The sequence below is a fragment of the Dendropsophus ebraccatus genome, chromosome 7, assembly GCF_027789765.1.
Source record: "Dendropsophus ebraccatus isolate aDenEbr1 chromosome 7, aDenEbr1.pat, whole genome shotgun sequence".
Classification (NCBI taxonomy): domain Eukaryota; kingdom Metazoa; phylum Chordata; class Amphibia; order Anura; family Hylidae; genus Dendropsophus; species Dendropsophus ebraccatus.
In genome coordinates, this window is record NC_091460.1 from 143882742 (window position 1) to 143905871 (window position 23130).

The following is a 23130-nucleotide window of genomic DNA, read 5'->3' on the forward strand; positions in this document are numbered from 1 at the left end:
ATATATCTCCACTCGTTAATATGGTGACACAAATTAGGCTTAATAAACAATTATTAGGGTTCATTTACTTTTTTCAGTTTCCCACATTTATAAGGTCGGCATACGTACCATCACCAGGATCCACAATCTCAACAATCGCTTCATTGGGGAACTCCAGCGCAGCCATGACGGGATCAGATAGAATTATCTGGAAGCTCTCGGATTCCTCGTATTCCTCGTCAGCTATGATCCTGACTTTCCACGTAGCCGATGTCTGGCCGGGATTGAACTGGACTTGCTTCTGTGTTTTCCCTTTGAAGTCTTTGTCTGCGACTGCTGCTCCATCCTTTGTACTAATACCTTCACAAGTAAATGGACACAAAGGGTTAAGAGTTATATCAAAAAGTGTCAGTGTCTTAGTGGGCTATAGATACAAATACAATAAAGATGCTATGGATCCATTCAAATATCATGTTGGCTATGTTAAAATAAAATAAGTCTTCCCATACTTATCAGCTGCTGTATGTCCTGCAGGAAGTGGTGTATTCCTTACAGTCTGACACAGTGCTCTCTCCTGCCACCTCTGCCCATGTCAGGAACTGTCCAGAGCAGGAGAGATTTTCCATGGGGATTTGCTGCTGCTCTGGACAGTTCCTGACATGGACAGAGGTGGCAGCAGAGAGCAGTGCGTCAGACTGGAAAGAATACACCACTTCTTGCATGACATCCAGCAGCTGATAAGTACTGGAAGACGAGATTTTTTTTTGTTAATAGAAGTAAATTGCTGGCACCAGTTGATTTGAAAGAAAACATTTTTTGTGAACAACCCCTTTAATATGAAGCTAAATGAGCGCCTGTATATACTCATATCTTGAAGGATTTTTTATAAACACCTATTATTAGTTATATATTGATCTTCTTCCACGGCTCTGCCGTCAGTCTGCAGGGGGATTTGCTGACTGGCCTGTAAATGGTCTGGTAAGATTTCTGTGCTATCGAGTTACTGTGAATTGTCTGGGAGAACTAAATGCAAAGCACTATGGGACGGACACGGGAGATTATAGGACTCCTCTGTGGCTCTTTACAAGTTCTTAAAAGCTCATAAAACAAAGGGGGGGAACTTACTTGTATGTAGACTGACATACAAGTACGCCGGTCTTATATTAGGCCCCTCCCCCTTCCCCCCGACAGGATTCACCATAAGGCGCACGCCTAATTAGCATAAAGATTTAATTACCTACAAAGCACATGAGAATGGTACAGAAGATGAAGGTAAGAAACGTACCTTCATCCTCAGCGCCCTGTGCGCTATAGGGACATATCAGCAGGTTAGATGGTTCTAATGTTTCCCCTTAAAGGGATTGTCCAGCCTTCTGTTCCAGCAGAGTGTATATTATACAATGAGTAAGTTTTATACACAAGATTCTGACAAGGCTTTGGTTTAGGATAATGCATAAAAGTTTTGTATCATTCTTAGTAAAACAATAAATCAGTGGAAATTCATAAGCTGCCTATCTTCCCGTAGAAGAAAAAAACACCTCGAAACGTCCCTAGATGTGGCATAAAATGGGAACATAATGGTAAGGAGACACGAAAACGGGGAATGTATAAATCAAAAAGCCCTTGTGTTGTCGGTGGCGGACCCCCATGTGGTGGAGATGTCTGATGCGTGTGTTGTTGTTGGAGGACCCCCGTGTGGTGGAGATGTCTGATGCGTGTGTCGTTGGTATCGGACCCCCATGTGGTGGAGATGTCTGATGCGTGTGTCGTTGGTATCGGACCCCCGTGTGGTGGAGATGTCTGATGCGTGTGTTGTTGGTATCGGGCCCTTATGTGGTGGAGATGTCTGATGCGTGTGTTGTCGGTATTGGACCCCCATGTGGTGGAGATGTCTGATGCGTGTGTCGTTGGTATCGGACCCCCGTGTGGTGGAGATGTCTGATGCGTGTGTTGTTGGTATCGGACCCCTACGTGGTGGAGATGTCTGATGCGTGTGTTGTCGGTGGCGGACCCCCATGTGGTGGAGATGTCTGATGCGTGTGTTGTCGGTGGCGGACCCCCATGTGGTGGAGATGTCTGATGCGTGTGTTGTTGGTATCGGACCCCCATGTGGTGGAGATGTCTGATGCGTGTGTTGTCGTATCGGACCCCCATGTGGTGGAGATGTCTGATGTGTGTGTTGTTGGAGGACCCCCATGTGGTGGAGATGTCTGATGCGTGTGTTGTTGGTATCGGACCCCCATGTGGTGGAGATGTCTGATGCGTGTGTTGTCGGTATTGGACCCCCATGTGGTGGAGATGTCTGATGTGTGTGTTGTCGGTATTGGACCCCCATGTGGTGGAGATGTCTGATGTGTGTGTTGTCGGTATTGGACCCCCATGTGGTGGAGATGTCTGATGCGTGTGTTGTTGGTATCGGGCCCTTATGTGGTGGAGATGTCTGATGCGTGTGTTGTTGGTATCGGACCCCCATGTGGTGGAGATGTCTGATGCGTGTGTCGTTGGTATCGGACCCCCGTGTGGTGGAGATGTCTGATGCGTGTGTTGTTGGTATCGGGCCCTTATGTGGTGGAGATGTCTGATGCGTGTGTTGTTGGTGGCGGACCCCTACGTGGTGGAGATGTCTGATGCGTGTGTTGTCGGTGGCGGACCCCCATGTGGTGGAGATGTCTGATGCGTGTGTTGTCGGTATTGGACCCCCATGTGGTGGAGATGTCTGATGTGTGTGTTGTCGGTGGCGGACCCCCATGTGGTGGAGATGTCTGATGTGTGTGTTGTCGGTGGCGGACCCCCATGTGGTGGAGATGTCTGATGCGTGTGTTGTTTTTGTTGGAGGACCCCCATGTGGTGGAGATGTCTGATGCGTGTGTTGTCGGTGGCGGACCCCTGAGTGGTGGTGATGTCTGATGCGTGTGTTGTTGGTATCGGACCCCCATGTGGTGGAGATGTCTGATGCGTGTGTTGTTGGAGGACCCCCATGTGGTGGAGATGTCTGATGCGTGTGTTGTCGGTATTGGACCCCCATGTGGTGGAGATGTCTGATGCGTGTGTTGTTGGAGGACCCCCATGTGGTGGAGATGTCTGATGCGTGTGTTGTCGGTATTGGACCCCCATGTGGTGGAGATGTCTGATGCGTGTGTTGTCGGTGGCGGACCCGAGTGGTGGAGATGTCTGATGTGTGTGTTGTTGGTATCGGACCCCCGTGTGGTGGAGATGTCTGATGCGTGTGTTGTTGGTATCGGACCCCCGTGTGGTGGAGATGTCTGATGCGTGTGTTGTTGGTATCGGACCCCCATGTGGTGGAGATGTCTGATGCGTGTGTTGTTGGTATCGGACCCCCGTGTGGTGGAGATGTCTGATGCGTGTGTTGTCGGTATTGGACCCCGTGTGGTGGAGATGTCTGATGCGTGTGTTGTCGGTATCGGACCCCCGTGTGGTGGAGATGTCTGATGTGTGTGTTGTCGGTATCGGGCCCTTATGTGGTGGAGATGTCTGATGTGTGTGTTGTTGGTGACGGACCCCTACATGGTGGAGATGTCTGATGCGTGTGTTGTCGGTATCGGGCCCTTATGTGGTGGAGATGTCTGATGCGTGTGTTGTTGGTGACGGACCCCCGTGTGGTGGAGATGTCTGATGCGTGTGTTGTTGGTGGCGGACCCCTACGTGGTGGAGATGTCTGATGCGTGTGTTGTTGGTGGCGGACCCCCATGTGGTGGAGATGTCTGATGTGTGTGTTGTTAGTGGCGGACCCCTGAGTGGTGGTGATGTCTGATGCGTGTGTTGTTGGTATCGGACCCCCGTGTGGTGGAGATGTCTGATGTGTGTGTTGTTGGTATCGGACCCCCGTGTGGTGGAGATGTCTGATGCGTGTGTTGTCGGTATCGGACCCCCATGTGGTGGAGATGTCTGATGCGTGTGTTGTCGGTATCGGACCCCCATGTGGTGGAGATGTCTGATGTGTGTGTTGTCGGTGGCGGACCCCTGAGTGGTGGAGATGTCTGATGTGTGTGTTGTCGGTATCGGACCCCCATGTGGTGGAGATGTCTGATGTGTGTGTTGTCGGTATCGGACCCCCATGTGGTGGAGATGTCTGATGCATGTGTTGTCGGTATCGGGCCCTTATGTGGTGGAGATGTCTGATGCGTGTGTTGTTGGTGGCGGACCCCTACGTGGTGGAGATGTCTGATGCGTGTGTTGTTAGTGGCGGACCCCTACGTGGTGGAGATGTCTGATGCGTGTGTTGTTAGTGGCGGACCCTTACGTGGTGGAGATGTCTGATGCATCAGGTTCAGGATATGGAAAGTCATATAGATACTTACTGACAAATGACGTTTCTCCGAGATATCCTCTACGCTTTAGGGTCACATCTAAGAACTTGGCATCTTCATCCACAGTATAGTGACTTCTCTCCACCGATATCCAGGCCCAGTTAAGACGGAATAGCTGACTACTTAGTTTATTTCCACCTAATATGAGAGAAATAGAAGGAAAAACAATGATGAACTGAACAAAAGAAAAGTTGTAAGTGTTATTAAAGGGGTTGTTCACAAATTCTTTTTTTCTTTTAGATCAATTGGTGCCAGAAAGTGGCAGAGATTTATAATTTACTTCTATTAAAAAATCTTCAGCCTTCCAGTACTTATCAGCTGCTGTATGTCCTGCAGGAAGTGGTGTATTATTTCCAGTCTGGAGAGCGGGAGAAGTTTTCTATGGGGATTTGCTGCTGCTCTGGACAGTTCCTGACATGGACAGAGGTGGCAGCAGAGAGCACTGTGTCAGACTGGAGAGAATATACCACTTATTCAGGACATACAGCACCTGATAAATACTGGAAACAAAAGGATGCTGGTTGACCTCAGGGAGATCAACCAGAACACTGCAGAGACACCATCACGTGTCTCAACGTCAGTGTATTCCAGAACATTGCCCCCTGGGAAGTCAAATATGCAAAAGAACACTGCAGAGACAGCATCACGTGTCTCAACATCAGTGAAGTAGCCAGACCTTCCTCCGGGCAGGAGCAACCAAGCCAAGGAATGTCTCCAATCAAGGAAACCACCCAAGCAAGGTATCCATCCACAGACAGCTGTTTCGGTGTATTTGCCCCTCATCAGTGTGGAGAAGGAATCCTACTCCACACTGATGAGGGGCAAATACCCCGAAACAGCTGTCTGTGGATGGATACCTTGCTTGGGTGGTTTCCTTGATAAATACTGCAAGACTGGAAATTTTTTAACAAGAATAACACATTTCTGGCCCTTTCTGGTACAAAGAAAGAAAAAAATGTATTGGTGAACAACCCCTTTCAATATATGTAGTAAAAGTACAAACACATATTGCACTACATGCCCCAGTGATAAAAGAAAGAATAGAATAAAGACATAGAATATTATTAATGACTCCATTTATTGTCTTGTGGATGAGACCCCAAACAGAGTGATTTTATTTATTGTACCTATGTATAACATATATATATATCTTGTATCATTACTTACACATCTTAGGTTACAGTTTTGCATTGGTTTCCATAGAACATCTGGGACAACAAGATACAACATACTCACTCTTGGGATTAATTGGATATGGTCTTTCCTTAGTGATAGGTCTGATTTTTTTGGACAACATTTCTAACTAAAAACGGCCCGTAGGCAAGTAATTCTATACATTAATGTCTACCAGCTGAATACAATATATATATATATATATATATATATACTGTATATGAATAGAGCCAACACACATGCCTGGGATTCCTCAAGTAAAACGGAACTATTTATAAAGGAGCGGGTCCTGCCCTTCCATCCCTCTCCCTGTATATAGTATATCTCCGGCTGATATCACTAGAGGCCACCCATGTGAGAGCTGACGGATGGCGCTCACCTCTTCAGTGATGGATTGTATTGTATTATTGGCTCTGACAGCAGGATCTCTGGAAGTGTTCTTAGTATTAGGGGCCGTGTCACAGCCCACTATGCTTTTCACTTCTTGTTGTTCTACCAGGATTCAGCACAATGGTAAATCAAACAAGCAGCAAGCAGGGTCTTGTAGGTTTGGAGGGCGTCTTAGGGCAGCTGGCAGGTATATAACACAAGATTAATGGGAGATACTTCACTAAGTTAATGTAAGTGCTGAATGGTCTCCAGGTCTGGGCAACGCATGGTTGGGAAGACCAAAAATCTGGACCACTTATTTAAAATGAACTATCTTTTGAATATATATATATATATATATATATATATATATATATATATATATGTGTGTGTGTGGATTGGAATAATCTGGTATACAATGGAGCTTATTTGCCTTTATGACTATTGCAAACGCCACTAAATTAACTTGAAGTAGAATACATAATTATATGAATAATCAATGCTGCCCAGCCTCCTGCTCGCTCAGATGTCAGCCAGTGTCTCTGATTGCAGATCAGTCCTCTGTAAGCAGTTTATATTTGAAAAAAACAACAAAAAACACTCAGATATAGTTGAGTCTCTTAGCCTAAATGTGTTAGAGCTGAGGTCTAGGGGTAAGGGCCCTATTACATGGGACGATTATCTTGCGAAAATTTTAATTTAAGCGATAATTGTTCTGTGTAATTGCAGGCAAGGATCAAAAAATCGTTCGTATGTCGTTGCTTGTTGATTTAGATCTGAACCTAAAATTATCGTTAATCGTTCCCTAATCGTTTGCTGTAATTCCACATTCATTCACTCAAGTTCCGCATTTTTTCACTAATCGTTCAGTGTAATTGCACATTGTCCATTGTTTTTCTGGGATCAGAAGGTGCAAACTATCATAGTAATGATCGCAATAGCGATTGTAACCAATGATTATCGTTCTGTGTAATATGAAGTACGATTGCAGGTTAACGATAAACAATCTCATTTGCAATAGTTTATCGTTAGCCATTAATTGTTAAAAAACGCTTCATGTAATAGGACTCACCTGTGTTGAGACCAACAACAGTTTTCTTTTCCTTGGTTCGATTCCCCTGATGGAAATGGAATATAGCTATTAATTTTTATTTTTCCCCCCTAGTCATTGTATAAAAAACTGAATTTTAAAACTAATTTGGACCTGATTAGTAATTCTTTGCTTTTTTAAAAATGATACAATAATGAAAAAAAAAAACTTTATTTAATTTTCATCAGAGGAATCGAACCAAGGGGAAAAAACTGTTGTTGGTCTTTACACGTGTAATTTACCCCTAGACCACAGCTTCAACACATTTTGGTGTAAAGATTCAATTATATCGGAGTGTTTCTATTACAAATCTCCGGCACTTTTTGGCAGTTGATTTGAAAGAATTATTTTTGTGAACTTCCCCTTTAAGGATCCATAGTTAGCTAGGTATTAGCAGTGTGTGGGAAAGCTAGTATTATGGTTGCTACTTCTGGAATCCCAAATGGCAAAATTGCCCAGTTATGCAATAATAGTGGAGCTGGGGTCCCTGACTGTCACCGATGTGACACCATCATTGTACTACTATATAAAGAGGCTGTGAGAAAAACTGTGAAAGAATTCACATGGGAATCATATTTTTTTTTTCCACAATGGCGGACAGAAGCTTTGCCGCTACCTTGAAGCCGCAGGCTCACAATGACACTTCACTCCTAATTGTACGTACGGCTAATTACGGCCGGGTGGCTGTAGCTGGGTGGCCGGCAGGGGAATAATCTTCTTAGACTCCAGTACGATGGGGGATCAGCTCGAAATACTAATGAGTTTTCAGCCAAGTGTAATGGATTCATTGGAGTGACAGGAATGTAATTCCCCTTCAAAATAATTACTCTGATATGTGGCATTCACCCTGCGTAAAGCGATAGCAACAATCGTAAGCTACAAAACAGGAATTATTAGTATGTATAGTGTTACACTCATAGGAGTAGTGACATCATAAGTGGCCAGAGGTATGATGTCTCCTTAAAGGGGTACTCCGGCGAAAATCTTTTTCCTTTTAAAACAACTGGTTTCAGAAAGATATATAGATTTGTAATGTACTTCTATTTAAAAATTTTAAGTATTCCCATACTTATCAGCTGCTGTATGTCCTGCAGGAAGTGATGTGTTCCCTCCAGTCTGACAGAGCGCTCCCTGCTGCCACCTCTGTCCATGTCAGGAACTGGAAAGTTCCTGACATGGACAGAGGTGGCAGCAGAGAGCACTGTGTCATACTGGAAAGAAAATATCACTTCCTGTAGGACATACAGCAGCTGATAAGTACTGTATACTGTTGTGATCAGCAGCAGACGGTATTCTTTTCAAGGACCTAGTGATTCCATTTGAGTGTCTTTCTGCTAGTTTTCATGACTCCATGGCAAGGTCTACTGCAGAATTGAGTCCAGTGAAAATGGCGCATACCAGCGCAAAATGGCCTGAACTAAATCGATAGGTGACCCTGTTCGGCCATTGAAATGAATGGTGCCCTCTGAAATTGTCAGCCTCCTGTTCTTCGTAAGATGCCGAGAGCTTAAATGCTGTGTGACTTCCCTCTCCTTGATTGATGGGATTGGTGGCTGACACCACAGCTGGTCACTTATTAGACTTCGAGAATTCACACAGATTACCTAGTTTATTCGTGTTTTTTTTTGACAGTGGAAAAGTGGATCTAAAGCTCTATTCATACTTCTGTTTGTTCTTTGCAATAACTAAAGGCTACACAATACAGCTGAGCATCTCAGGGTCTTTTTACACTCAGTGATATATCGCTTAATCGCTTGTTTAGCGAACGACAAACAATGATTTTTTTTCTTTTAAATGATCGGCTTTAGACGAGAAGATAAATCACCATGTAAAGCTGTTAATGTGATTGTACGTACAGTCGTATATAGTCTGTGAATATTGATAATTACGTTTGTGTCTATATATGTAAGCGATGACGATTAACAATGATCAACAAAGATGTGATTAGCGACATACGGACAAATTATTGTTTGTAGTTTGACGGTTGCCACATTAACACCAATAGATTATCTCTTAAATTTGCACTACTTAAAGGGAATCTGTCACTAGGTTTATTCCACCTTAAATGAGAGCACCATAAACTAGTGACAGAAATGCTGAACAGATCGGTGTATTGCTTACATCATTCTGTTCAGCCGTTCTCCTAATATGCAGGAGAATAGGATTCTTGCCGCACCCCTCCCCCCGCCCTCCAGCAGTTGATTGACAGCTAACTGCCTACACACAGCATGGATAGATAACTGCCAATCAGCAGCTGGTGGGCGGAGTTTTCTGCTTCTCATGAATCTCCAGGACTACTGAGCTCATGCACATAATGGAGAGGACTACTTATTGTCCATGTTATTCAGGAGGAGATCTCTGGATCAGCTGCACAGAACAATGTAAGTGATGCATCATTCTGTTCAGCTTCTCTGTCACTAGTTTATGCTACCCTGAGATAGTACAACATAAATCTACCGACTTTACGATTTTTTTAATCTTTATGGTGCTTTGGAATCAATAGTAAAATTCATGCAGGATTTCCTACGATAACAGACTGTGCATCCGACATATTTCTCCTCTTTTCTTCATCTTAGCTGTTTGTGTATTTTATAGATACTGAGTAACCCGTCATTTACATGTCACCCTCTATTACAAAAATGTCAGCCATGGCTGCTCGAATGTTTTTGATATCTGATATAGTCGCTGACTGATTCTCTCTGGGTGTCACACTGAAGAGATTTTACATTCTCATTTATTTTCAAAAGAAAAGTGATGATGGTAAAAATTTTAAGCCGAGAACTTTTCCCCCCCAGACAGTCAGTCTGCCGGCCGCTGACAGCGAGCCCTGATCTCTGGATCTGGCCTATAGGAATCTCACCAAACCCACAGAAAACAAAGCTCCCTTAGGGCGCGGCTTCTTCAGGGCATCAGGCCGACGCTGAGTGTTTTTCTATCACCGCTCTCTGTGATTGTAGTCGAGCTTTGTCAGTATACACAAGTATCAAACGTGCACAAGCCCCGGAAATAATACGATTCCTGTAATGTTACATTGTAAGCCAGGTGGGGGAAGAGCTTATTTTCTAGTACTAACTATGAGGAAGATCATGGGAAGATTTTGTAGAGAAAAAGAAAAGAGGAAATAACAAACAATTGAATGGGTAAAAAATTCTGGACTATGGGGTTTTCTGACCAGGAGAGGAGAGAGAACTGACGGGGACGTTATCACTGAGGCCAGATGTGAGCTGGGAGTCAAAGGGGTGATATGAAAGGCCATGGCGTCTGTATTTTCCATTTTTGCACACTTAGTTGTGTTTGCTCGGCCAGTATCACTAGTACTAGGAACTCCGGACTCCCTCTGATTAATAAGGCAAGTTAGTGAAGCATGTCGGGCTCGGTTCCCATCATAAAGGGACTGTGCACGCCGCTGATGTAATCTCCGGAAATGCTGATAATAATAATAATAATAATAATAATAATAATAATAATAATAAAAAATCACTGGCGTCTTACATAGTGCAGCCTCATGTATACAGGCCCATCGCCCACTCCACAATTTACCTGTCATCTTCTCCCAGTAGATTACAGGTGCAGATTGGTCAGAAATGACATTTTTTGTTGTCTCTGACAGGATAACAATTCCTGATTGACACCGAGATTACATGAGAGACAGAAGACATAGACAGCACCGAGATTACATGAGAGACAGAGGACATACACAGCACCGAGATTACATGAGAGACAGAGGACATACCCAGCACCGAGATTACATGAGAGACAGAGGACATACACAGCACCGAGATTACATGAGAGACAGAGGACATACACAGCACCGAGATTACATGAGAGACAGAGGACATAGACAGCACCGAGATTACATGAGAGACAGAGGAGGAGATACACAGCACCGAGATTACATGAGAGACAGAGGACATACACAGCAGCGAGATTAAATGAGAGACAGAGGACATACACAGCACCGAGATTACATGAGAGACAGAGGACATAGACAGCACCGAGATTACATGAGAGACAGAGGAGGAGATACACAGCACCGAGATTACATGAGAGACAGAGGAGGAGATACACAGCACCGAGATTACATGAGAGACAGAGGACATACACAGCAGCGAGATTACATGAGAGACAGAGGACATACACAGCAGCGAGATCACATGAGAGACAGAGGACATACACAGCACCGAGATTACATGAGAGACAGAGGACATACACAGCAGCGAGATTACATGAGAGACAGAGGACATACACAGCACCGAGATTACATGAGAGACAGAGGACATACACAGCAGCGAGATTACATGAGAGACAGAGGACATACACAGCACTGAGATTACATGAGAGACAGAGGACATACACAGCAGCGAGATTACATGAGAGACAGAGGACATACACAGCACTGAGATTACATGAGAGACAGAGGGCATACACAGCAGCGAGATTACATGAGAGACAGAGGACATACACAGCACCGAGATTACATGAGAGACAGAGGACATAGACAGCAGCGAGCTCACATGAGAGACAGAGGACATACACAGCAGCGAGATTACATGAGAGACAGAGGACATAGACAGCAGCGAGATCACATGAGAGACAGAGGACATAGACAGCAGCGAGATTACATGAGAGACAGAGGACATAGACAGCCCCGAGATTACATGAGAGACAGAGGGGGACATACACAGCACCGAGATTACATGAGAGACAGAAGACATACACAGCACCGAGATTACATGAGAGACAGAGGACATAGACAGCACCGAGATTACATGAGAGACAGAGGACATACACAGCAGCGAGATTACATGAGAGACAGAGGACATAGACAGCACTGAGATTACATGAGAGACAGAGGACATACACAGCAGCGAGATTACATGAGAGACAGAGGACATACACAGCAGCGAGATTACATGAGAGACAGAGGACATAGACAGCACCGAGATTACATGAGAGACAGAGGAGATACACAGCACCGAGACAGCACTGAGATTACATGAGAGACAGAGGACATAGACAGCACCGAGATTACATGAGAGACAGAGGACATAGACAGCACTGAGATTACATGAGAGACAGAGGAGGAGATACACAGCACCGAGATTACATGAGAGACAGAGGACATAGACAGCACTGAGATTACATGAGAGACAGAGGAGATACACAGCACCGAGATTACATGAGAGACAGAGGACATAGACAGCACCGAGATTACATGAGAGACAGAGGACATACACAGCACCGAGATTACATGAGAGACAGAGGACATAGACAGCACCGAGATTACATGAGAGACAGAGGAGGAGATACACAGCACCGAGATTACATGAGAGACAGAGGACATAGACAGCACCGAGATTACATGAGAGACAGAGGAGGAGATACACAGCACCAAGATTACATGAGAGACAGAGGACACAGACAGCAGCGAGATTACATGAGAGACAGAGGACATAGACAGCAGCGAGATTACATGAGAGACAGAGGACATAGACAGCAGCGAGATTACATAAGAGACAGAGGACATACACAGCAGCGAGATTACATGAGAGACAGAGGACATAGACAGCACCGAGATTACATGAGAGACAGAGGGCATACACAGCACCGAGATTACATGAGAGACAGAGGACATAGACAGCACCGAGATTACATGAGAGACAGAGGACATAGACAGCAGCGAGATTACATGAGAGACAGAGGACATAGACAGCAGCGAGATTACATAAGAGACAGAGGACATACACAGCAGCGAGATTACATGAGAGACAGAGGACATAGACAGCACCGAGATTACATGAGAGACAGAGGGCATACACAGCACCGAGATTACATGAGAGACAGAGGACATAGACAGCACCGAGATTACATGAGAGACAGAGGAGGAGATACACAGCACCGAGATTACATGAGAGACAGAGGACATAGACAGCACCGAGATTACATGAGAGACAGAGGGCATACACAGCACCGAGATTACATGAGAGACAGAGGAGGAGATACACAGCAGCGAGATTACATGAGAGACAGAGGAGGAGATACACAGCACCGAGATTACATGAGAGACAGAGGACATAGACAGCACCGAGATTACATGAGAGACAGAGGGCATACACAGCACCGAGATTACATGAGAGACAGAGGGCATACACAGCACCGAGATTACATGAGAGACAGAGGACATAGACAGCACCGAGATTACATGAGAGACAGAGGAGGAGATACACAGCACCGAGATTACATGAGAGACAGAGGAGGAGATACACAGCACCGAGATTACATGAGAGACAGAGGACATCCACAGCACCGAGATTACATGAGAGACAGAGGAGGAGATACACAGCACCGAGATTACATGAGAGACAGAGGACATACACAGCAGCGAGATTACATGAGAGACAGAGGACATACACAGCACCGAGATTACATGAGAGACAGAGGAGATACACAGCACCGAGATTACATTAAAAAGACAGAGGACATACACAGCAGCGAGATCACATGAGAGACAGAGGAGGAGATACACAGCACCGAGATTACATGAGAGACAGAGGACATACACAGCACCGAGATTACATGAGAGACAGAGGAGATACACAGCACCGAGATTACATAAGAGACAGAGGACATAGACAGCACCGAGATTACATGAGAGACAGAGGACATAGACAGCACCGAGATTACATGAGAGACAGAGGACATAGACAGCACCGAGATTACATGAGAGACAGAGGACATACACAGCACCGAGATTACATGAGAGACAGAGGACATAGACAGCACCGAGATTACATGAGAGACAGAGGACATAGACAGCAGCGAGATTACATGAGAGACAGAGGACATACACAGCGCCCATTAGCCCTTCCATAACACCAAATCCTTAAGGCCCTATTCTGCCGATATCGGCCGTTACAGCTGATAATCGTCCCGTGGAATTGACAGCAACGATAATCGTTCATGTCGGCTGATTGTTGCAGTCGTTTGTTTTTTTAACATGTTGAAAAACAAACGACTGATACAGCAACGATCTGCTGCTGTCGCTCTGTGGAATAGGACGCTGCTGTATCCTATGGGCTGCCTGGAGGATCAGCGATCACCCGGGCAGCCCCTCCCCCCCAGACTCACCCGCTTGCTGCCACCGCGTGGATTAGTGGCAGCAACGAACAGGGAACGAGGAGCAAACGAGCGCTAATATATGGTATATAGGGCCATATGCTGACCTGATATGAAGGCAACAGAACACTGGGAAGTTAACTCCTCCAATGCTTATACATAAGAAAGAAATAAAAATACAGGAGGATTCTGAGATGAGTTTACAGGTTGCCAGATAGATAAACATAGATGAAAAGACAGATAGATAGATAGATAGATAGATAGGAGATAGATAGATAGATAGATAGATAGATAGATAGATAGAAGATAGATAGGAGATAGATAGATGATAGATAGGAGATAGATAGGAGATAGATAGATAGATAGATAGATAGATAGATAGGAGATAGATAGTTGATAGATAGATAGATAGATAGATAGATAGATAGATAGGAGATAGATAGATAGATAGATAGATAGGAGATAGATAGATAGATAGATAGATAGATAGATAGATAGATAGGAGATAGATAGATAGATAGATAGATAGATAGATAGATAGATAGATAGGAGATAGATAGATAGGAGATAGATAGATAGATAGATAGATAGATAGATAGATAGATAGATAGATAGGAGATAGATATGAGATAGATAGATAGATAGATAGATAGATGATAGATAGATAGATAGATAGATAGATAGATAGATAGATAGATAGATAGGAGATAGATAGATAGATAGATAGATAGGAGATAGATAGATAGATAGATAGGAGATAGATATATATATAGATGATAGATAGATAGATAGATAGATAGATAGATAGATAGGAGATAGATAGATAGATAGATAGATAGATAGGAGATAGATAGATAGATAGATAGATAGATAGATAGATAATAGATAGATAATAGATAGATAGATAGATAGATAGATAGGAGATAGATAGATAGATAGATAGATAGATAATAGATAGATAGGAGATAGATAGATAGATAGATAGATAGATAGATAGGAGATAGATAGATAGATAGATAGATAGATAGGCAATAGATAGATAGATAGATAGATAGATAGGAGATAGATAGGTAGATAGATAGATAGATAGATAGATAGATAGATAGGAGATAGATAGATAGATAGGAGATAGATAGATAGATAGATAGATAGATAGATAGATAGGAGATAGATAGACAGATAGATAGATAGATGATAGATAGGAGATAGATAGATAGATAGATAGATAGATAGATAGATAGATAGATAGGAGACAGATAGATAGGAGATAGATAGATAGGAGATAGATAGATAGATAGATAGATAGATAGATAGGAGATAGATAGACAGATAGATAGATAGATGATAGATAGGAGATAGATAGATAGATAGATAGATAGGAGACAGATAGATAGATAGATAGATAGATAGATAGATAATAGATAGATAGATAGATAGATAGATAATAGATAGATAGATAGATAGATAGATAGGAGATAGATAGATAGATAGATAGATAGGAGATAGATAGATAGATAGATAGATAGATAGATAGGAGATAGATAGATAGACTTATTCAGTGAGGTTGTTTTTAGTTGTCTAATGTTCTGTACATAGTGATCATAATCGATACTGAATAAAAGAGATGTTATAAATATTTTGCTTCCATTTTTTTTCATTTCTAAATAATTAACCATCTATTGATTTCTTCTTGGTGCAACTTTAATGTTGAGGTGGAGTATATATAGTGTGCTGCTCTACTTCTTAAGTCTGTCTGTCTATCTATCTATCTATCTATCTATCTATCTTCTATCTATCTATCTATCTATCTATCTATATTCTATCCGATCTATCTATCTCCTATCTATCTATCTATCTATCTATCTATCTCCTATCTATCTATCTATCTATCTATCTATCTATCTATCTATCTATCTCCTATCTATCTCCTATCTATCTATCTATCTATCTATCTATATATCTCCTATCTATCTATATTCTATCCGATCTATCTATCTCCTATCTATCTATCTATCTATCTATCTATCTCCGATCTATCTATCTATCTATCTATCTATCTATCTATATTCTATCCTTCTATCTATCTATCTATCTATCTATCTATCTCCGATCTATCTATCTATCTATCTATCTATCTATCTATCTATCTATCTATATTCTATCCTTCTATCCATCTCCTATCTATCTATCTATCTATCATCTATCTATCTATATTCTATCCGATCTATCTATCTCCTATCTATCTATCTATCTATCTATCTATCTATCTATATTCTATCCGATCTATCTATCTCCTATCTATCTATCTATCTATCTATCTATCTATCTATCTCCGATCTATCTATCATCTATCTATCTATCTCCTATCTATCTATATTCTATCCGATCTATCTGTCTCCTATCTATCTATCTATCTATCTATCTATCTATCTATCTCCGATCTATCTATCTATCTATCTATCTATCTATCTATCTATCTATCTATCTATATTCTATCCTTCTATCTATCTCCTATCTATCTATCTATCTATCTATCTATCTCCTTTCTATCCATCTCCTATCTATCTATCTATCTATCTATCTATCTATCTATCTATCTATCTTCTATCTATCTCCTATCTATCTCCTATCTATCTATCTATCTATCTATCTATCTATCTATCTATCTATCTATCTCCTATCTATCTATCTATCTCCTATCTATCTATCTCCTATCTATCTATCTATCTATCTATCTATCTATCTATCTATATATCTATCTCATATCTATCTATCTATCTATCTATCTATCTATCTCCTATCTATCTATCTATCTATCTATCTATCTATATTCTATCCGATCTATCTATCTCCTATCTATCTATCTATCTATCTATCTATCTATCTATCATCTATCTATCTATCTATCTATCTATCTATCTATCTATCTCCGATCTATCTATCATCTATCTATCTATCTATCTATCTATCTATCTATCTATCTCCTATCTATCTATATTCTATCCGATCTATCTATCTCCTATCTATCTATCTATCTATCTATCTATCTATCTCCGATCTATCTATCTATCTATCTATCTATCTATCTATCTATCTTCTATCTATCTATCTATCTATCTATCTATCTATCTATCTATCTATCTCCTTTCTATCCATCTCCTATCTATCTATCTATCTATCTATCTATCTATCTATCTATCTACTATCTATCATCTATCTATCTCCTATCTATCTATCTATCTATCTATCTATCTATCTATCTATCTATCTCTCTTCTATCTATCTATCTATCTATCTATCTATCTATCTATCTATCATCTATCTATCTATCTATCTATCTATCTATCTATCATCTATCTATTATCCGCCTGTAACATTGTATCTTTGTGTAACTCGGTAACAGATTGACCCCTCTGCTTATATCATAGCATAGATGGATGTAATTGCTGTTAGGACTTTGTTTCCTGACGGATCTGATTGACAGGTCGCCCTTGTAGGCATGTATAATGCAGGGAGGAAACCTCTGCAGGGCAGGGCAGGTGTCAGGGGGCAAAGGTTCTCTAAGCTCCACATAATAGGGGAAGCCTCCAGGTGTTTGGTTTACTGGTTTCCTATCCCAGGACGCACTGGGAATGCTGCCATGTTATTTTGGCTGAGTGCACAATAGTCCCTGTAAATGCTGTTTAGGCTCAATGACTCTGCACGCTTTCCCTTTAAGAGACGGGGGTCACCCTAATAATGAAGGTATTCTGAGAATGACAAAACTATTTTAAGGACCTATTTAATTGCATTTGGCATTTGTACCTTCCTTCTATGTTACCGATCTACTCTCCACATTCTTACACTGTGCACAACTATCCATGGACGTCCCAGCAATCCTAGCATACTGGGAGTTTGGGGTAAACTGGTTTCAAATAAATCAGTTTTCTGTAAAAAAAAAAGAAATTGAAAAATCCTTGAAGGGTTTCACCTCTGATTAAGAAACTCCACCATTTGTTCATCAGCGGGGGTCTGATTTTTAGGACCACATGATTCTTAGGGCCCTATGAACAGATTATCTGACACATTTTGGCTGTTTGGCCACTGGTCAGTGCAGTGACGGCCATCAGTCCGTTATTCTAGGTCAGGTGGACTGATCACCCTTTGTCTTTAATTGAAAAGTCCATTGAATTTAATAGTAAAATCGGTGAAAAGACGGTGAAAAAGGAAAAACTGTGTGTGACCAACTTACAAATAACGTCCGCTGTTTGCAAAAGACGTCCGAAAATAATTATCATGATCATTATTCTGACGTCCATGCAGTTAACGTCCGTTATTTTATACTTCGTGTGCATTGGATGTCCGTCATTCCATTGACTTCAATGCATTGAACTGAAGTCAATTAAATCGCAGTAAAAACGGACGTTTTTTTTTTAACGTCATGTGACCATAGCCGAGTGTAAATGTCCTCTACAAGTCTAAGCCATCAAAGTAATTTACTCTCCTCTTGTTAACTGTTTCTATTGTGTAATTGCTGCCATATAGTCCTCCGACCTACGGTTGCTGACCCCCTCCTGCCACCATTGCAGATTGATAGCCGCCTCCTAGGGGTGGATATCTCTCCGGCTGTTCTGTAACCTGGGACACCGGGACCGTCACCCATGTATGTCTAGCACATTCCTCGCCTCACGTCCTGTCCGATCCCTCCCGCCGTATCTCTGGTGAGTGACATTCCTTGGTGCTCCTGTGAAATATCTACAATGACCACCTGTAGGAGCGGACACTCCTTCAAGTTCCTTCAATGTGTAGAATAAAAAGGACGTACAAGGATGTAACTACTAACCACCCTCCTGCTGACTCATCTGGGCCTAGCTTGGTACCTTATATCATTATAGTCTAGATAGCCATTTTTAAAGGGATACTCCAGCCAAAATCTTTTTTCTTCTTCAAATCAACTGGTTTCAGAAAGTTATATAGATGTGTAATTTACTTCTATTTGAAAATCTCCAGTCTTCCCATACTTATCAGCTGCTGTATGTCCTGCAGGAAGTGGTGTATTCTTTCCAGTCTGGCACAGTGCTCTCTGCTGCCACCTCTGTCCATGTCAGAAACTGTCAAGAGCAGGAGAGGTTTTCTATGGGGATTTGCTGCTGCTCTGGACAGTTCCTGACATGGACATAGGGGGCAGCAGAGAGCACTGTGTCAGACTGGAGAGAATACACCACTTCCTGTAGGACATACAGCAGCTGATAAGTACTGCTGAAGCTTTGGCTGTCCAGGCATGATTGGAATTGTAGTTTTGCTGCAGCTGGATGGCTGAAGGTTCCCGATCCCTGTTTTAGGGCTGTATTACAGACTGTATGAGCCCCCGAGCCTGTTTCATGGAGTTTTATACTGACATCAGCTCGACAGGCCAAACCATTTGTAAGAGTCCCATCAGGTACAAGAATCTCGCTTTCCAGAAACCAGTTTTTGTAATGTTTTAAGACATGGTCCATTGATCTGAACCAAAGGGTTTAACATTTCACTGGAAGCCTTCATACTAGAATGCCTCTTTATTATAAGTCACCCACTTAATGTGTAAGAGCTCCGTCCTAACTGTATGCATGGGGTGCAGCTTAAAGGGACAGTTCACAAAAAAAAAAAATCTTTCAAATCAACTGGTGCCTGAAAGTGCCAGAGATTTGTAATTTCCTTCTATTAAAAAATCTCATGTCTTATAGCACTTCTCAGCTGCTGGAAGTGGTGTAGTCTCTCCAGTGTGGAGAGCAGAAGAGGTTTTCTAAGGGGATTTGCTACTGATCTGGACTGTTCCTGACATGGACGGAGAGCACTGTGTCTGGAAAGAATATACAACTTCCTGCAGGGCATACGGCAGCTGATAAGTACTGGAAGACTTGAGATTGTTTATTATATAGTGCCCTAGTGAAATCTGAACTAGTGAGTGTAATTTCGTATATTAAATGTCCCGCTTGAGTACTTATCTATAGGCTACAGCCAAGGCTAAAAACTGCAGTACATATGACCGGACGTTCCACTGGACGGCCACAACCTCAGGAATGGTTAAAGCTTCCGAAACCCTTAACTGTATTTGTCATCAGATAACATGACATCAACACAAAACCAGTTAAAAGTCTTGTTGATCTGTGACCTTATACATGTGCAAACCCGTCTACAGGACAGCGCCCCTAAGGCCATGATGAAGGGCTGGAAATTCTTATTCCCACTAACTGGGATGATGTCAGATGTGGAGAACTTTTAGAAGATCACTGGTCCTAAGTTAAAGGGGAAGTTCAGTAAAAAATAAATAAATAAAAATCTTTTAAATCAATTGCCAGAGATTTGTAATTTACATTGTATTAACAAAACACCTCAAGTCTTCCAGTACTTATCAGCTGCTGTATGTCCTGCTCAAAAAAATCGTCTGTTAAACTTCTAAAAGAAGGGCGTTGTGTGGTCATGGTCTAAAAGTCTGTTCTCCCCTGCTTATCTTCTCTACGCTGCTGCTGACGTCACATGTCAGGGACAGGCAGGAGAGGGGAGAGTGCAGGCGCCGCAGGGCTGAAGATAGGAGCTTGGGGGGAAGGGAGCTGTGTGTGAGGCCGGAAATAGCCACTACTGGGACCAGAGCCTCAGGAGGAGAAAGCTGCTGCTGAGGAACCATTGACAGGTGAGTATCTTTTGTTTATGTTTTTCTGCTAAACAGGGGGGCTGGGGGGTGGTAGTTGTGTGCGGGGCTGTAGTGTGGCGGGTGGGGTATGGTAGTTGTGTGCGGGGCTGCAGTGTGGGGGGCTGGGGGTGGTAGTTGTGTGGGGAGCTGTAGTTGTTTTGGGGGCTGGGGTGGTAGTTGTGTGGGGAATGGGAGTGGTAGTTGTGTTGGGGGATGGGGGTGGTAGTTGTGTGTGGGGCTGGGGGTGGTAGTTGTGTGTGGGGCTGGGGGTGGTAGTTGTGTGTGGGGCTGGGGGTGGTAGTTGTGTTGGGGGCTGGGGGTGGTAGTTGTGTTGGGGGATGGGGGTGGTAGTTGTGTGGGGGGCTGGGGTGGTAGTTGTGTTGGGGGATAGGGGTGGTAGTTGTGTGGGGAGCTGGGGGTGGTAGTTGTGTTGGGGGATGGGGGTGGTAGTTGTGTGGGGGGCTGGGGGTGGTAGTTGTGTGGGGATCTGGGGGTGGTAGTTGTGTTGGGGATGGGGGTGGTAGTTGTGTGGGGGGCTGGGGGTGGTAGTTGTGTTGGGGGCTGGGGGTGGTAGTTGTGTAGGGGGCTGGGGGTGGTAGTTGTGTGGGGAGCTGGGGGTGATAGTTGTGTTGGGGGATGGGGGTGGTAGTTGTGTGGGGGGCTGGGGGTTGTAGTTGTGTGGGGGGCTGGGGTGGTAGTTGTGTGGGGGGCTGGGGGTGGTAGTTGTGTGGGGGGCTGGGGGTGGTAGTTGTGTTGGGGGATGGGGGTGGTAGTTGTGTGGGGGGCTGGGGGTGGTAGTTGTGTGGGGGGCTGGGGGTGGAAGTTGTGTGGGGGGCTGGGGGTGGTAGTTGTGTGGGGGGCTGGGGGTGGTAGTTGTGTGGGGGGCTGGGGGTTGTAGTTGTTTTGGGGGATGGGGGTGGTAGTTGTGTGGGGAGCTGGGGGTGATAGTTGTGTTGGGGGATGGGGGTGGTAGTTGTGTGGGGGGCTGGGGGTTGTAGTTGTGTGGGGGGCTGGGGTGGTAGTTGTGTGGGGGGCTGGGGGTGGTAGTTGTGTGGGGGGCTGGGGGTGGTAGTTGTGTTGGGGGATGGGGGTGGTAGTTGTGTGGGGGGCTGGGGGTGGTAGTTGTGTGGGGGGCTGGGGGTGGAAGTTGTGTGGGGGGCTGGGGGTGGTAGTTGTGTGGGGGGCTGGGGGTGGTAGTTGTGTGGGGGGCTGGGGGTGGTAGTTGTTTTGGGGGATGGGGGTGGTAGTTGTGTGTATGACGGCAGGGGGGGGGGGAGTTGGGTGATAAGTGTTGTCTAGAGGGGTGTGAGGCTGAATGAGCTTTATATTACCTTAAGGGGGGGGGGGGGGGCGCCACAAAAAAGTTTTTGCACAGGGCGCCATTTGCCCTAAGGCCGGCCCTGGGTAAGAGACTATAAGAGACATATCTTCCTCCTCAGCGTCTCCTGTGCAGTAGGGACAGATCAGCAGGTTAGATCCCTATAAGCTGCTGACAGTTCCCCTGGGAGCCACAGATTGAGGGAATACTACTAAATCACAATGATTCTAAAGAATTCATTTCTAGGAAATAACAACTAGCAGCATAAACTGCAATTTCACTTAGGGACGCCATCCATCTCCCCATCTATTATACACCATGGGGGAGATTTATCAGACATGGTGTAAAGTGAGACTGGCTCAGTCGCCCCCGGCAACCAATCAGATTCCACCTTTCATTCCTCACAGGCTCTTTGGAAAATGAAAGGTGGAATCTGATTGGTTGCTAGGGGCAACTGAGCCAGTCACACTTTACAGCATGTCTGATAAATCCCCCCCTATGAGTGTGGTTCATCCATCATACACTGCTCACAGTATATTCAGCAGCAGGTCTTGCTCAACTTTTTATTCAAGCATTTTTTAGCCAAGAAACATGTTATAGATGAAATATATACTGTATAAACTGTCCGGATCTTAGAGCTATTCTACAACATGACCCTCCATGTGATGTTGTTGGGGGACGTGCCTCCTCCTCAGGCCTGAGTACTGTATAAATCTTTAGACTGGACTTACTTATATTCAATACTTTGAATATCTAGGATCACATTCAGTCAGTACCGAGCTCAATAAAAGAAAATCCCCAAAACAGAATTTCATGAACTTACCGTTATCTTCTACTGAGAAACGAAAGCTGTCACTTGTAGCATTCTCACCGTCCTTCAAGACATAGCAGACCTTCACCTCATCTATGTCAGCTATTAAAATGAGGAAGAAAGGAAGATATGAAATGCAGAGACAAAGATGGCTACATTGAAAATACATGGCAGTGAGTTATTTTAAAGGGGTTGTTCACCCCCAAAATGTTTTTCTTTCAAAACAACTGGTTCCAGAAAGTGCAAGAGATTTGTAATTTACTTATATTAAAAATTCTCAAGTCTTCCAGTACTTTC

At 43.5% G+C, this 23130-nt stretch overlaps 1 protein-coding gene across 1 annotated transcript in view; it reads right to left on the reverse strand.

The window, feature by feature from the left end:
* The window catches only part of FREM3 (FRAS1 related extracellular matrix 3), a 58613-nt gene that overhangs the window by 29962 nt on the left and 5521 nt on the right, over nt 1-23130 (reverse strand). The window contains exons 2-4 of the mRNA XM_069976863.1: nt 22846-22935; nt 4299-4445; nt 109-339 (exon numbers count right to left, since the gene is read on the reverse strand). Of these exons, the coding sequence (XP_069832964.1) occupies nt 109-339; nt 4299-4445; nt 22846-22935 (468 nt within the window). The remainder of the gene's footprint in view (nt 1-108; nt 340-4298; nt 4446-22845; nt 22936-23130) is intronic.